The 16,439-nt window shown below is 41.2% G+C and overlaps 1 protein-coding gene across 3 annotated transcripts in view; it reads right to left on the bottom strand.

Annotated features, from left to right (window-relative positions):
* The window catches only part of EPS15 (epidermal growth factor receptor pathway substrate 15), a 146,039-nt gene extending 144,752 nt beyond the window's left edge, over positions 1-1,287 (bottom strand). For 2 of the 3 annotated variants that reach the window (XM_045035808.1, XM_045035809.1), the window contains exon 1: positions 1,088-1,287. In XM_045035808.1, the coding sequence (XP_044891743.1) occupies positions 1,088-1,120 (33 nt within the window). In that variant the 5' untranslated portion in view covers positions 1,121-1,287. The remainder of the gene's footprint in view (positions 1-1,087) is intronic. The other variant, XM_003990092.6, reaches the window with a different exon arrangement.
* Between the last annotated feature and the right edge of the window lie 15,152 nt (positions 1,288-16,439).

Below are 16,439 nucleotides of genomic sequence, written 5' to 3' on the forward strand. Positions count from 1 at the left end.
GTGAGTTTTGGTCAGAGGAGCAGGAAGAGACTGACAGGTGCAATGTCACCTCCTCATCATCCTGAACATCATGAAAAGATTACAATTGGCTTTCTTTACAGACAAGGAGGAACAAGGCTTCCCAGAGTGAATGATGTTGAAGCACAAGGTTTTCTGGGAAGCACAAGGACTGGACTCTACAACAGAAAGACAAGAGGAAAGACCCCGAGAACAGGTTCGCCCATAATGAGTGATCTCTATAGTCGTTCCCAGCACCAAGACTGGTGGAACCATCACACCTGTAAAAGGATGTTTCCCTGTTATCCGTGTGGGCAGCGATTAAGTGAAGCCCACCGGGTAAGAGTAGAAGCAGGAAGAGACGGAACTGGGGGGGTCTGACCCAGAAGGAAATCTGATCAGGAGAGGAAGAGGCTGAACTCAGGAAGAGGCTAGCAGGGTAAGCAGTTGAGGAGAATAAGACATACTTGGAAGAGAGGCTGACTATCAGAAACTGCTGGGGAAGGGAGGGCTTTCACTGGACTCCAGTGGGAAAAGGCCAGTTTCGAGAGGAAAGACTGGCTTAGAGAGGGCCCTGGGCGTCTAGGTCTGGAAGGTGAGTATTAACTACGGGAAGCGCTCTGCATGGCCCAGAGACCAGCCTCGTGCGGGGCAAGGGCTGACCAGGGGGTGAGGCTGATCTGCGCGAGCTCAACAGGAGCTCACCTGGAGTGCGTCTGGCCTGGAAGAAGGAAACTTCCTGGCTGGGTGAAAGCTGCGTGGAGTGAGAGGGGCCAGACGTCAGCTGAGCAGGGTAGGGGGCACGGTCCACTCAGCTGTGGGACGTAGGGGCGGCGGGACCGGGCGCTGGGGTGGGGGGGTAGTGTGGGGCGGGGTCAAGGCTGCAGCCGCGGAGCTGCGGGCTCGGGATGGCGCCCTCCCTCAGTCACAGTGTCTCACACTCGCACATATACACACGCTCTCGCTCTCACCATCGGCCACCCCGCCCGGGGCGAGAGAAACTGCCCGGGTCGGTGAACCACAGGACGGTGGGGGAGGGGGCCGGGTTGGGGACACCGGCCGACCGAGCCGGACGGGCGGGCGGCGTTACCTGTGTCAAGGAGAACTGGGCCGCCGCAGCCATGGTGTTTCCATCATGCACAGGAGGGGAAGGAAGGACGGGCAGACTGGGGCTCGGGGCGGGGAGGAGGCGGAGGGAGCGGTCAGAGGCGAGGCCCGGGCAGGCGGGCGGGCGTCTCCCCTAACTTCGACAACTTCCCTCCTCTTGCCCGCCCCGCCCCGCCTGGCCCCGCCCGCCCGGCGCCGGCGTGGCAGCGCCCAAATCCTGGCGCCGGAATTTGAGCTGCCGGACCGGAGCCTTACACAACCCCACCTCACCCCACCCCCACCCACCGGGGCCGCCTGAGAAAACCCGGTGCGGATATAAAAGTAAGGCGGACGGGCTGTGTAGGCTTTAGGCAGGCCACCTACCTACCCTAAGCTTCTGCTTCTGAGAAATAGAGGAAATTATACCCAAAGTCCAGGTTGCTTGTGAAAACTAAATGAGATCATGATAGAAATAACAGTACTTTATATATGCTAGACTCTGTGCTAGACACTTTATCTTTCAAGGTTATGAATAGAAGGAACTGAGACACAAATAAGTATTTTACCTAAGGTCATACAGCTGATTAGAGAGCCAGATTAGAATCAAGGTCTGACTCCAAAACCTTTCATTTAACCAGATGGTATTAGGATGTTATACTGAAAAAGAAGACTTTTGGGGCACCTGGATGACTCAGTTAAGCATCTGACTCTTGATTTTGGTTCAGATCATGATCTCACGGGTTCATGAGTTCAAACCCCGCATCAGGCTCCTTGCACTGGCAGTGGGGAGACTGCTTGGGATTCTCTCTCTCTCTCTCTCTCTCTCTCTCTCTCTCTTTCTCTCTCTCTCTCTCTCCTCTCTCTCTCTGCCCCTCCCATACACTCACTCTCTCTCTTGCTCTCTCGAAAAATAAACTTTAAAAAAAAATTTTTTTAAATAGAAAGAAAAAGAAGACTTTTAAGTCATTCCATCCAGGAGCCAAAAACCAAGTGGGAAGGGTGGAGAAATAATTTTCTTGCCTGCTTGCTGCCTGACACACTTATATTGTTTAATAAAAGAGCGCTGGGACTTGCTCAGGTGCCTGCAGCATACCTAACTCCTCCCCTAGTCCACCCAGCAAACTTCTACTTTCTGAACACTTGCTCAAGTATCTTCCCCTCTGCAAAGCATCTCCTGACCTCTGCAAGTCAGAGTTACACACTCTTCTTTAACATTTCTTCTCTACCTTATGAAGTCATTATCACTCTAATGACTCGTTACATCTGCCTCCCCCTCTAGACTGAGAGCTCCTCAATGCAAGGACTATTTCTGATATATCTCTATATCATCAGACCCTAGCATAAAGTATGTACTCAATAAAGACCTTTGTTCCCACCTGTGTTAAACATAACATATTCTACACTATCTCATACTGCCATCTTCAGTTGGAATTACCAACCAGTTCCTAGAAACCCTGATTTTTAAAGACCTGGCTTATATGCCACCTACTTTAAGAAAACTTCTGGGAACTCCCACTTCACCTCCTAGTTGCTCTGATATGATCCTTATTATACTCTGCCTTGTTTTTAAGAATTAAGGGCTTTTCTGTACCCCACTACACTATAAAATCCATGAGGACAGGGGGCTGACTCATTACTACATCCCACTCTCAGTTTAGCCTACCACAGAGTAGGCCTCAACAAATGTTTTTGCCCAGAATTGGTCTTCCTTTCTCAGTCATGGTGGCTTCCCACATCAACAAACCACAACTCTATCAGGCCCATGCTCTTGTCACCATTATCATAGCGGTCCTCATTTGACCTACCAGGAGAGCCAACTGAACAAGACCCATGTGATGGAGTAAGCCTCACCTAAATTTTTAGACCTTTGCCACCATAGGCAAACCATCCCAGAAATGCCCCCAGAAACTTCTTACTCCACCCCCTTTTACAAGGTGCAGCCATACAGAGCCAGCCATGCACGTCTGGTGAACAACCACTTAAAAGAGTCTCCTTTGGCTTTTTTGCTGTTATCCTTTTTAACTCAAGGGGGAAAGGGAGATACTGTTTTAAACTATTCTACCTTGATACATTTATCAGCTATAACCACAACTGATGTTTCTATTTGACTCTCCTATTTTACATTATCACATTTGAGCTTCACAACAACCTTAAAAGGCATAAACCCACTTTATATATACAGTAAATGAAGGTTACAGGGGTTAAATGACTTGTCCAAAGTTATACAGCTAATAACCAAAGCAGTATAGCATAGCAGAATAAACAGGGCTTGGACATCAGAAACAATCAGGTTGCAATTCTGGCTCCACCATTTACTAGCTGTACAATCTTAGAGTTACTGTGAGGATGAATGAAGTAACATATATGAAAATGCCTAAAGATGTAGGTAGTTGTAGATGTAGATGTGGGTTAATAAGTTTGAAAGCCATGGAGTAAGTTACCATGAGAAATACAAATTCACTTGCTATTCAAAGAAGTTCCTCCAAATGATATGAAATATGAGATAATACTCCTGGTTGGATAGAGTGGAGTTCCTCATGTATAGAGTCTTCTAGAAGGCAGTTGGGGTAGTAAGGAGCATATTGGAATCATTTCGTGTGTGGCCTCAAACAAACTAACCTTTTTTTTAATGATTTTATGTTTTAATTAAAATGCAATGCTAAGCCATGAACACAAGCTGATCTGCATCAGTTTCATTTCTTACTGTCCCTAAAGTTTCCAGGGCCACGTGTTATTTCTTTTTTTTTAACTTAAAAACATTTTTTTAATTTATTTTTTACATTTACATCCAAGTTAGTTAGCATAGAGTGCAACAATGATTTCAGGTGTAGATTCCTTAATGCCCCTTACCCATTTAGCCCATCCCCCCTCCCACAACCCCTCCAGTAACCCTCTGTTTATTCTCCATATTTAAGAGTCTCTTATGTTTTTGTCCCCCTCCCTGTTTTTATATTATTTTTGCCTCCCTTCCCTTATGTTCATCTGTTTTGTATCTTAAAGTCCTCGTATGAGTATATGATATTTGTCTTTCTCTGACTAATTTCACTTAGCAGAATATCCTCTAGTTCCATCCATGTAGTTGCGAATCGCAAGATTTCATTCTTTTTGATTGCCAAGTAATACTCTGTTGTATGTATATACCACATCTTCTTTATCCATTCATCCATCGATGGACATCTGGGCTCGTTCCATACTTTGGCTATTGTTGATAGTGCTGCTATAAACATTGGGGTGCATGTGCCCCTTCGAAACAGCCTACCTGTATCCCTTGGATAAATACCTAGTAGTACAATTGCTGGGTCATAGGGTAGTTCTACTTTTAATTTCTTGAGAAAACTCCATACTGTTTTCCAGAGTAGCTGCACCAGTTTTCATTCCCACCAGCAGTGCAAAAGAGATTCTTTTCCTCCACATCCTCGCCAACATCTGTTGTTGCCTGAGTTGTTAATGTTAGCCATTCTGACAGGTGTGAGGTGGTATCTCATTGTGGTTTTGATTTGTATTTCCCTGATGATGACTGATGTTGAGCATTTTTTCATGTGTTGGTTGGCCATCTGGATGTCTTCTTTGAAGAAGTGTCTATTCATGTCTTTTGCCCATCTCTTCACTGGATTATTCGTTTTATGGTGTTGAGTTTGATAAGCTCTTTATAGATTTTGGATACTAACCCTTTATCTGATATGTCATTTGCAAATATCTTCTCCCATTCCATTGGTTGCCTTTTAGTTTGCTGATTGTTTCCTTCGCTGTGCAGAGCTTTTTATTTTGATGAAAACCATTTAACCTTTCTAAGCCTTAGCTTCTCATATATAAAAAGGAGCATATCAGGGGCACCTGAGGTGGCTCGGATCATAATCTCATGGTTTGTGGGTTCAAGCCCCACATCCAGCTCCTCAATGACAGTGCAGAGCCTGCTTGGGATTCTCTCTCTCTCTTCCTCTCTCTCTGCTCTTCCTCCACTCTTGTGCTTTCTTTCTGTCTCTCAATAAATAAACTTAAAAAAAAAGAAAAATGAGCAGATCAATGTGGAAAATGTGGAGGAAATATAAGGAATTATTACTGTTATAATCACTGTGTGATTCATAGTAAATCAAAAACAACACATTGTATTTTTTTAGTATTGCTTTTCACAGTTTATAAATATTTTCACAAATAGTATTTAGCACAAGTCTTAGAGATGAATACATAATAAAAGTTTGTTGAAATGGACTAAATGCATAGTCTCATGTGTAGTTATTATTTGCATCTTCATTTTATCCCCATTTGACAGATATGAAAACCAAGGAACAAATATTTTATAAACAACTTGTTTAAGCAAAGGCAGCTTAAAGCAGGATTGGGCCTTGGTTAAAATAATAATAATGATAATCAGAGCCCTCAGCAAGGGAAGACAAGCTCAAAATCATTACATGGGAGTTTCCCCAGACCCCTTTCCAGACCACCAATAATTTTTACTGGCTTCCTTTTCCACTTATTGGTTCTGGTTTAAATTTAAAACTTGACATGTAATGGAGGACGGGAATGATGGTCCAAACCCCCATAAAGGCCTAGAACTTCTGGGACTGGATATTTTTTTAAATGACACACCAATGACAGTTTGCAAATGCCTGTCCCAGATCTCATCAAAGCACTGGGTCATATTCTAAATCTATTTTAAGAGAGTAAAATGTAGCTACTGGAAGATATGTTGTGATCTAATTCATTGTAACAGGAATGAGCTTCATGGAGCAGACAAAAAGGGCTTACCTGTTTTTCCTAGGGCAACTTAATGTCTTTGGCTCTAAGCCTCATATTCCTCATGTGTACATTGGAGATATTAATATCTACCTTGTAGGGATGATAAAAGGGCTACAAATCATGCATAAATGTTTTATCAAAGAGCCTTGTTTGGAATAGATGCCCAGTAAGTGGTAGCTATAAGGATACCATTCTTCAAGATCACCATTTAACTCTGCCCATCAGACAACTCTCCAATTACTAAGTAAGTTTTGCAGATACATTGGCCATAAGAAAGGAGTGCCTCAAACAGCTGATGCATGTATCCCTGTTATAGGCAAGGTAGATGGTCCCTAGGTAATAAAGTTGTGTCTGATGACTTAAATCTGGATACTGACAACCAAAAAATGCTGTTTTCATGTACCTTATTTCATTTAATCCTCACAACAACCCAGGGGTTTATTAATTTTATTTTATAGAAGAGGAATTTGTCCAAATCCATAGTGACAAAGGTAGAAATTATACATAGGTCTTCCAACTCAAATGTGCTTTTTACTAGGGCGTGTTGTTGGTGTCCTGTAGATATTGATCACGTCCAAGAAACCTTGATAAAATGGTGCTTTGACCACGGAAGGCTGAAGATAAGGTTCTGGGTTATAATAACCCTAAACTCAAGACAATCCTGAAGAGGAGCACTTAGACCATGAACAGCTTTGTCATTGGCCTTTCTGTCTTTCTATCCTACTCTAACTCCTCCTCCCAACCCACCCTTCAGGGACACCACAACTACTTTTATTTCTTTATATTCCAACTTTAGAGGTGACTGTCCTATCAGCTCTTCGTGAACAAGGCACATTTGTGATGTCAGCATTTAGAAATACAGGATGCTTGATTGAAACTATGGAAAAAAAGCTGAGGAGCTCTCTGAATATACAAAGAACCAGTTTATTTGCATGAGACTTTGAGAAAGGCCTTCCATATAAATGGTGCTAAGTTACAAAAACAAAAAAATTAAACTACAATTGTAGTGATAATCTGGAGCTCATGCTTGCAAGCTGTTGGTTGCATAAATGTAGCCCATTATTGTTCATGTTTGCCTAGGGCAGAAAGAATATGTGAGGCTGCACAATAATAACAATTGTGCTACACAAATAACTTTCCCTGTGCCAGGAACTGAAAAGAACAAGCAGTAAGATTTTTAAATGCCACGCACACCCAGGGTGTGATAGAACATTTCAAAATTGTCTTCATCACTAATTTTTCAGGGCAACGGGGTGTCCTGGGAAGAGTCTGAATTTAGAACTGGGAAGGCCCAGTCTGGTCCAGTCTCAATTCTGCTACTTCCTAATTTTGTGAATTTGGACATGACTGTGAACTCTACCAAGCCATTGTTTCCTGCTAAACTGAAGGTAATAATAGGTAATAATAGCACCTACCTGGTTGTGCTATTATAATGATTAAATGAGGTTTCATGTGAAAGCAGTTAGCCTGTAACCTGGCACACAATGGACACTAGATGAGCAGTAGCTTCTTTTTCTTCTTATTAGATATGGATTATTAGAGATTATTAGAGATTATTTAGGATTTGAGAAATCAGAAACAAAATAGAAATCATTTTTAAAGATCTTCCCTGGTTTACCAAAACTTACCTTAATGGGTTTTTTAAATAAAATCCATTCATCTATTAGTAATATTTATTGAGTACTACAGAGTAAGGAAGATTGTTACATTCATGTCCCAGAAGTTCCATTGGCTCCTAGTGAGCAAGCAAATGCAGTTTTATACTTGCCCTGTTTCCTTCTTTTTTCTTTCCTTGCTTGCCTTTCTTTCCTTTTTCTTTCTTTCTTTTCTTTCTTTCTTTCTTTCTTTCTTTCTTCTTTCTTTCTTTCCTTCTTTCCTTCTTTCCTTCTTCCTTTCTTTTTTTCTGTATGAAAGGTCCTGGAAACTATAAGAAACCAAAAGAACATCATGGGAAACAAAATATTTGCACTCAAGACTGCAGGTCCTTTCATCTGTGGATTTCAAAGCATTGTCTCCAACACTAATTACTAGCCCTGCTTAACATGTGGGAATGCTGAGACACCATCAAATTAAGAAGCTTGCCCTAAATCACAAGGCAAGTCAGTGGATGGGCTACAGACAGAACAAAGCTGTCCTGTTTGCCAGCTTTGGGCTCTAAAGTAGGACACATGAGAGTCAATAGAGGCTTCTCATTACGAGGAGAAAAGTTCGGGGAATTCTGATTTTGTACCTTTGAATCATTTCAGTGACAAGAGCATGGGCTTTAGAGTCAACTTGGACTTCAAATCTCAGTTCTGCTTCTTAAGAACTGTACAAAGTCAAATCATAAGTTAAGTCTTAGTTTCCTTCTCTATAAAATGGGGATATTTATTCTTACATCTAAGGATTTAGGGAGAGTTAAATGATGCAACTTTTGTGAAACTACCTGGCGCCATGTCCTGCACTTAGCAGGTTCACATAGTTGGAGAAAACTAAGACCTGCCACATACACACATAATGACAAACAACTCTTTCAGTCAAAGATTTTCTAAGCCATAATCACAGTTGTGTCTCAGTTAAAAATGATGACTGTGTACTGAACATCTTATAACACAAATAAAGGATGCCTTGTTTAGTCCATCGCTTTTCTTAATTTATTCTGTGCTTTTTTCCATAAAAAGTCCAAGCTATCAGCAAGTTTTGTTGGCTCAACCTCCAATATATATCTGAAATTCCATTTCTGTTTTCAAAATATATTCCAGATCTGACCATTTCTCTGTCTTTACTGCCACCATGACCTGTCTCCTGGGCCACTCCTAAAGCTCCTTAACTAAGCTCCCCAATTCCATGTTTGCACTTACATCTATTACCCTTATCACAGACAGAGTGATCTTTTAAAACAAACAAACAAACAAAAAGATCTTGTAATTTCTGTTTAAACCCTCTGGGACTTCTCAGACCCCTGACCATCACTTACAAAGGGGCCAGGTCTTTCCAGGTAAAGTAGGAGTCAGCAAAGAAGAACAAGTATGTTTTGAGCATTCTGAGATGTTTGGTGGAATGGAACATGGTGGGGATAGAAGAGGGAGGAGCTAGCAGAAAAAGATGGAGGAGATGTTAGGACATACTCAGAAGGAATCATGTCCGGGTCAGAAGAGGCTTAGGGAAATGTGTTTGTCTTGAGGTTCTCAGACAAGCAAAATCATTAGTGGCCACAAAAGGGATCACTATTGTTTTGTGTTGATAACATTTCCAAATCTAGTTGCCTTGATTTTTATAAAGGACAATATGTAATCTATTTTACCCTTTCAAAAGGAAGTCAGGAACCCTGACATCAGGACAGTGGTTAAGAGGATGGGCTTTGGAATCAGACAAATTTGAGATTAGATCAAGGTCCTCTACTTATAAACTATAACAGCATAGACAATTTACTAAAAGTCTTTGAGCCTCAGTTTTATGGAAACTACATCCGAGTGATAAAGGAAATTAAATGGACAATGCTTATAAAGCACATTACACGGTGTCTGGCACATGGGAATAAGTGCTCAACAGATGGGGACTATCACATTATGGTTATGACAATGATAATTAATGATTTGCTTATCCTTATAATTGTCCCATGTTGTCTAACTTTACTAATAAACACTGTCAATGTCTTCACCCCTAACAGAGATCTGAAGTAAATCTGTCAAATTTTGAAAATCTCAGGAGACTGTCCTCATTCATAGAAACATTTAGCCCTGAGAGATTAAAAAAAAAAAAGGTACCTATTTCACTGAAGGCACTGTCCACTCTATCCTACAGTCCAGAAAATCAAAGTATGTAAGGAGAGGAGTAGCATGATGTTTGCATTTAACTGTATATGAATGTAATTATATGCCTTCAGTGCTCAGTGTTTAAAGAAAGGGGGTTTTGTTGTTACTTTCAATATTATCTCTATATGCAAGCCAAGGATTTCAGCTGATGCTCAACCAGAGAAGCAAGGATTTGATTTAAGCCTGAAGAAAATCATTGGCTGTGTTGAGCTTATGCAGACACAATGTGTCTGTATATTATACTGAATAATTTCTAGAATTTTTCTGGGATAATTCTGACAATACACAAGTTTTGCCTTACTAAGTGTCAAGCTTAACCTCAAGTAAGATACAGCTGTTCTTTTTGCAAAATTATATTCTATAAGTAGGTAAGATGAAGGAAGTAAATGATTAAGAGCACGGGTTTTGTGTCGCAGACTTGGTTTCAAATTCTGGGAACTTAGGCAAATTACTTAACTACTCTGCCCCTCATGTGTGAAATGGAAATGATAATCCCTACCTCACTACATATTTTGGGTAGTTTTGTTACATCAAAATGCAGTGGGGTCTAGAAAATCATCAACTTTGAAGAATTGGATTCAAGAAAACCAATAGTTTTTGAAAGGCTATAAATTTGAATTTCTATATAAAACAAATTATCTCTATAATTAAATGTCTACCCAAAGGACACTGAGAAAAAACATTTTTTTACTACTTAACAGGGAAGATTCTGATTGGAACTTCAAGGGAACAGTAATTATTTCAGGCCTATAAGGGAACATTGAACAACATCCTGCAAACTCCTAGCCTAGTAGGCTCATTTTCAGACCACTGATTAGAACTACCAAGGACAGGTTTACTGAAGTATGGGACTTATAAAGAGCAGATAAATAGGCTTCTACCCATTTATTAATTTATTCAACAAGTTAAGTTTTAAGTATATACTATGCCCCAAGCATTTTGCAAGGTAGGGGAGTTACAAAAGTGTATAAGGCATAGTCTCCACCCTCAAGGAGCACATGGCCTAGAAAGGAAGACAGACAAGCAAAATGGCAATTATAAATGCAATGTAATAAAGTTAAAAGAATAAGATCCCAGTGATGTGGAAATACACTGGAGGAATGTAACATCTGCACTGTGGGACAAGGGAGGGGAGGCTTCCTAGTAGAAGTTGTGTACAAGCTGAGATCTGGAGCATGAGCAGAAATTACCTTGAAGCAAGGGATAGATGGAGAGTGGAGTGTATCAGGCACAGGGAATAATGTGCACAAAGGGCCAGAAGCAAAAAAGAGCAAGGAGCTGGGAAAAATACTGTGATTCAGTTGGGTCAGATTTTAAGGATGCAAAGCTAACATGAGATGCAAGTAAGTAAATGAGAAGTGAAATCTTTATTTATTTATTTAAAAAAATTTTTTTTTAATGTTTTATTTTATTTTTGAGACAGAGAGAGACAGAGCATGAGTGGGGGAGGGGCAGAGAGAGAGAGAGAGAGAGAGGGAGACACAGAATCCGAAGCAGGCTCCAGGCTCCGAGCTGTCAGCACAGAGCCGGACGCGGGGCTCGAACTCACAGACGGTGAGATAGTGACCTGGGCCAAAGTTGGAAGCTCAACTGACCGAGCCACACAGGCGCCCCTATTCTTTTAAAAAAAAAAATTTTTTTTTAACGTTTATTTATTATTGAAAGACAGAAAGAGACAGAGCGTGAGCAGGAGAGGGGCAGAGAGAGAGAGGGAGACACAGAATCTGAAGCAGGCTCTAGGCCCTGAGCTGTCAGCACAGAGCCCGACAGAGGGCTCAAACTCACAAACAGTAAGATCATGACCTGAGCTGAAGTCGGACACTTAACCCACTGAGCCACCCAGGTGCCCCTGTGAAATCTTTATTCAAAGGGCAACGTGGAGTCATTGAGAGGTTTCAAGGTTGGGAAGTAAAAACCCAAAATTGTGTTTTAGAAAGGTCACTCTCAGGGCGCCTGGGTGGCTCAGTCAATTAAGCGTCTGACTTCGACTCAGGTCATGAGTTCAAGCCCCGCGTCAGGCTCTGTGCTGACAGCTCAGGGCTGGGAGCCTGCTTTGGATTCTGTGTCGCCCTCTCTCTCTCTGTGCCTCCCCATCTCACACTCCATCTCTTTCTGTCTCTCAAAAATGAATAAATGTTAAAAAAATATATTAAAAAAAAAAGAAAGAAAGGTCATTCTCTTCAACATTGTACTGGAGGTTCTAACCAGGGTAATTATGCAAGAAAAAGATATGAAAGGCATCCAAATTGGAAAGATGTGAACTATCTTTATTCACAAGTGAGATGATCTTGTATGTATGGAAATTCCAAAGGAACAACAAAAAATTTATTAGAATAAACAAATTCAGCAAGATTGCAAAATTCAAGATCAATAGCAGTTGTATTTCTATATACTAGCAATGAATAATAGGAAAATGGAATTAAGATGATAATTTTATTACCAATAGCATCAAAAAGAAACGTACCTGAGAATAAATTTAAAAGAAGACATTTAAGACTTACAACTGATAACTCTAAAACATCACTGAAAAAAAATTAAAAAGACCTAATAAATGCAGACTTTTCCTGTTCATGGATTAGAAAACTCAAGGCTGTTGAGATGTCAATCTTGCAAAAGATTCAGAATAGCCAATCTTGAAAATGAAGAACAAAGTTGAAAGATTCACACTCCCCGATTTCAAAGTTACCACTAAAGTAGAGTAACCAAGGCGGCTATTGGTTATTGCCATAAGGAGGTATTGGCATAAGGAAAGACATATAAATCAATGAAACAGAATTGAAACTTCAAAAATAAACCCATACGTTTATGGTCAATTGGTTTTCCTTTTTTTTAAGTAATCTCTACACCCAACATGGAGCTCAAACTCACAATCCCACAAGATCAAGAGTCTCATGCTCTACAAAAAAGCCAGCCAGGTACCCCTATGGTCACTTGATTTTCTTTTTTTTTTTTTTTTAATGTTTACTTATTTTTGAGAGAGACAGAGACAGAATCTGAGTGCGTTGGGGCAGAGAGAGAGGGAGGCACAGAATCCGAAGCAGGCCCCAGGCACCAAGCTATCAGCACAGAGCCTGATGCAGGGCTCGAACTCATGAGCTGTGAGATCATGCCCTAAGCCAAAGTCGGATGCTCAACCGACTGAGCCAGCCAGGTGCCCTGGTCACTTGATTTTGAACAAGAGTGCCAAGACAATTCAGAGTTCAAGACAATTCAATGGGGAAAAGAATAGTTTTTTTTCAACAAATCGTATTTGGACAGCTGGATATCCACATGCAAAAGAATGAAGTTGGGCCCCAACCTCATTCCATATATCAAAATAGTTCATTGATATAAAATGTAAGTCTATAAAGCTCTTAGAAGAAAGTAAGTTCCCTAACTCTAAAACATTAAGAGGAAAACATAGTTGTAAATCTTCATGACTTTGGATTAAGCAATGCTTTCTTAGCTATAACACCAAAAGCATAAGCAACAAAAGGAAAAATAGATCAATTGAACATCAAAATTTAAAACTTTTGTGCTTCAAAGGGCACCATGAAGAAAATGAAGACAATCCAAGGAATGGGAAAGTATTTTTGCAAATTATATGTCTGATAAATAAATTGGTCAGAATATATTTAAAAAGTCTTACAGCTCAACAATAAGAAGATACATAACCCAATTTTAAAAATTGGGTAGGGGCTCCTGGGTGGCTCAGTCACTTAGGTGTCCTACTCTTGGTTTTGGCTCTGGTCATGATCTCACAGTTAAGAGAATAGCCTGCTTGGAATTCTCTCTCTCCCTCTCTATCTGCCCCTTCCCCCCTCAAAATAAATAAACATTAAAAAAAATTTTTTTTAATTTTAATGTTTTTTTTAGATTTATTTTTGAGAGAGAGAGAGCCAGAGTATGAGTGGAGGAGGGGCAGGGAGAGAGGGAGACACAGAATCCAAAGCAAGCTCCAGGCTCTGAGCTGTCAGCACAGGCCTGACATGCGGTTCAAAATTCGTGAACCACGAGTTCATGACCTGAGTGGAAGTTGGGTGCTTAACTGAATGAGCCACTCAGGAGCCCCAACATTTTTTTAAATGGGTAAATTATTTGAATAGGCATTTCTCCAAAGAATATGTACATGTGACCAAAAAAATGCACAAAATATGCTCAACAGCTCACATCATTAATCGTTACGGAAATGCTAATCACAACCATAGTGAAATAGCACTTTACACCTACTAAAACGGTTACAATTTTTAAATGGATAATAACAACTGCATATCTACATGCAAAAGAACGTTGTTGAGATTGTTATAATAATCTAGTATTGGGGCGTCTGGGTGGCTCAGTCGGTTAAGTGTTCAACTCTCTATCTCAGCTCAGGTCATAATCTCACAAACTGCGAGATCGAGCCCCTCATCTGCCTTGTTAGCACAGAGGCTGCTTGGGATTCTCTCTCTACCTCTCTCTCTGCTCCTCCCCTGCTCGTGCTTGCTCTCTCTCAAAATAAATAAATAACCTTAAAAATAATAATAATCCAGTATTGGCAAGGATGTGGAGAAATTGGACTCTCCGTACATTTCTGGTGGAAATATACAATGATACAGCCACTCTGGAAGACAATTGGGCAGTTCCTCAAAGAGTTAAACATAGAGTTATCATATGCCCCAACAATTCTACTCTTAAGTATATAGCCAAGGGAATTAAAAACATATGTCTGCATAAAAAACATGCACGTGAATATTCACAATAATGTTATTTATAATAACAAAAAGTGTAAAAAAACAAATGTCCATCATTGATGAATAGATAAATACACATGGTATATCTACACAATGGAGTACTATTCAGCAATAAAAAGGAATGAAGTACTGATAAATGCTACAACATGGATGAACCTTGAGAACATTATGCCATGTGAAAAAAGCCAGATATAAAAGGCTTTCATGCCCCACATTGTATGATTCTATGTATATGAAATGTCTATAATAGGCAAATCCATGAAGACAGAAGTAGATTAACAGTTGTCAGAAGCTGAGAGAAAGGGAAATGAAGAGTAACTGCTAATAGATATAGGGTTTCTTTTTGGAGTGATAAAAATGATCTGCAATTAGATAATGACGATGGTTGTGACTCTGTGAATATACTAAAAACCACTTAATTGTGCATTTGAAAACAAAACAAAAAGAAAGAGATGTCACTCTGGCTCTGTGTATAGGATGGAGCAGTGAGGTCAAGGATGTTTTAAAGAGATACAGATAAGAGTTGTTGGAGCCACAACTATAGCAGAGGCAGTGGTGATATACTTAAGAGGACTGATTATAGAGATATAAAGAAGGCAAAATACCATAGTGGTTAAAGTTGTGGGCTGTAAATAAAAGCACATCCTGATTCCAACTTCAGCTCTACTACTTGCTAGTTGTATGATTTAAGTTCCTTAGCCTTTCTGAGCTGCAGTTCCCTCATCTATAAAATAAAGATGATAAAAAATAGAATCTATCTCACAGAGCTATCATGAGGATTTGTTCATTAATTCAAGAAACAGTTATTCAGTACCTACTATGTGCTAAGCTCTGTCCTAGGTACTGAGGATATGGCAGTAAAAAAAACAGACAAATCTCTGTCTTCATGTAGCTTATATAAATTATTTATGAAAGTACAAATATATGTAATATATATAATCATAAGTTGATAAGGAGAAAAACATATCGGGGAAGAAAGAAAGATGGATAGAAAAGAATATGAGAAGGAAGAGGGTTTGGGATTTTAAGGGTGGTCAGAAAGGTCCCATGGATAAGGGAACATTAGAGAAAAGACTTTAAGTAAGAGAGTGACAAAGAGTATATCTAGGGTGGGGAGCAATCAAGGCAAAAGGAACAGCAGTGCAAGGCAGGAGTATGCCTAGTGGATTTGGGAAATATGAAGGACACCAATATGGCTGGGGTAGAGTGAGGGAAAGGGTGAATGATTAAGAAAGGAAGTCAGAGGAAGACTGCAGGAAGATGGCGGCATAGGAGGACGCTGGGCTCACCACGCGTCCTGCTTATCACTTAGATTCCACCTACACCTGCCTAAATAACCCAGAAAACCGCCAGAGGATTAGCAGAACGGAGTCTCTGGAGCCAAGCGCAGACAAGAGGCCCACGGAAGAGGGTAGGAAGGCGGTGCGCGCTCCACGGACTGGCGGGAGGGAGCCGGGGCGGAGGGGCAGCCTGCCGGCCAAGCAAAGCCCCCGAGTCTGGCTGGCAAAAGCGGAGGGGCCTGACGGACTGTGTTCCGACAGCAAGCGCGACTTAGTGTCTGGGAGGTCATAAGTTTTTTTTTCTTTTTTTAATTTTTTTTTTCAACGTTTATTTATTTTTGGGACAGAGAGAGACAGACCATGAACGGGGGAGGGGCAGAGAGAGAGGGAGACACAGAATCGGAAACAGGCTCCAGACTCTGAGCCATCAGCCCAGAGCCCGATGCGGGGCTCAAACTCACGGACCGCGAGATCGTGACTTGGCTGAAGTCGCCACTCAGGCGCCCCTGGGAGGTCATAAGTTAACAGCTCTGCTCAGAAAGCGGCTGGAGGACAAAGGGAGGGAGAGTTGCTGAGCCCCCAGACGACAGAGCTCAGTTTGGTGGGGAACAAAGGCGCTCGCCAGCGCCATCTCCCTCGCCCATCCCCCAGCCAAAATCCCAAAGGGAACCAGTTCCTGCCAGGGAACTTGCTCGCTCTGCGCAAACACCCAACTCTGTGCTTCTGCGGAGCCAAACCTCCGGCAGCGGATCTGACTCCCTCCCGCTGCCACAGGGCTCCTCCTGAAGTGGATCACCTAAGGAGAAGCGAGCTAAGCCTGCCCCTCCTGCCCC

This window comes from Felis catus, chromosome C1 (genome assembly GCF_018350175.1).
Source record: "Felis catus isolate Fca126 chromosome C1, F.catus_Fca126_mat1.0, whole genome shotgun sequence".
NCBI lineage: Eukaryota > Metazoa > Chordata > Mammalia > Carnivora > Felidae > Felis > Felis catus.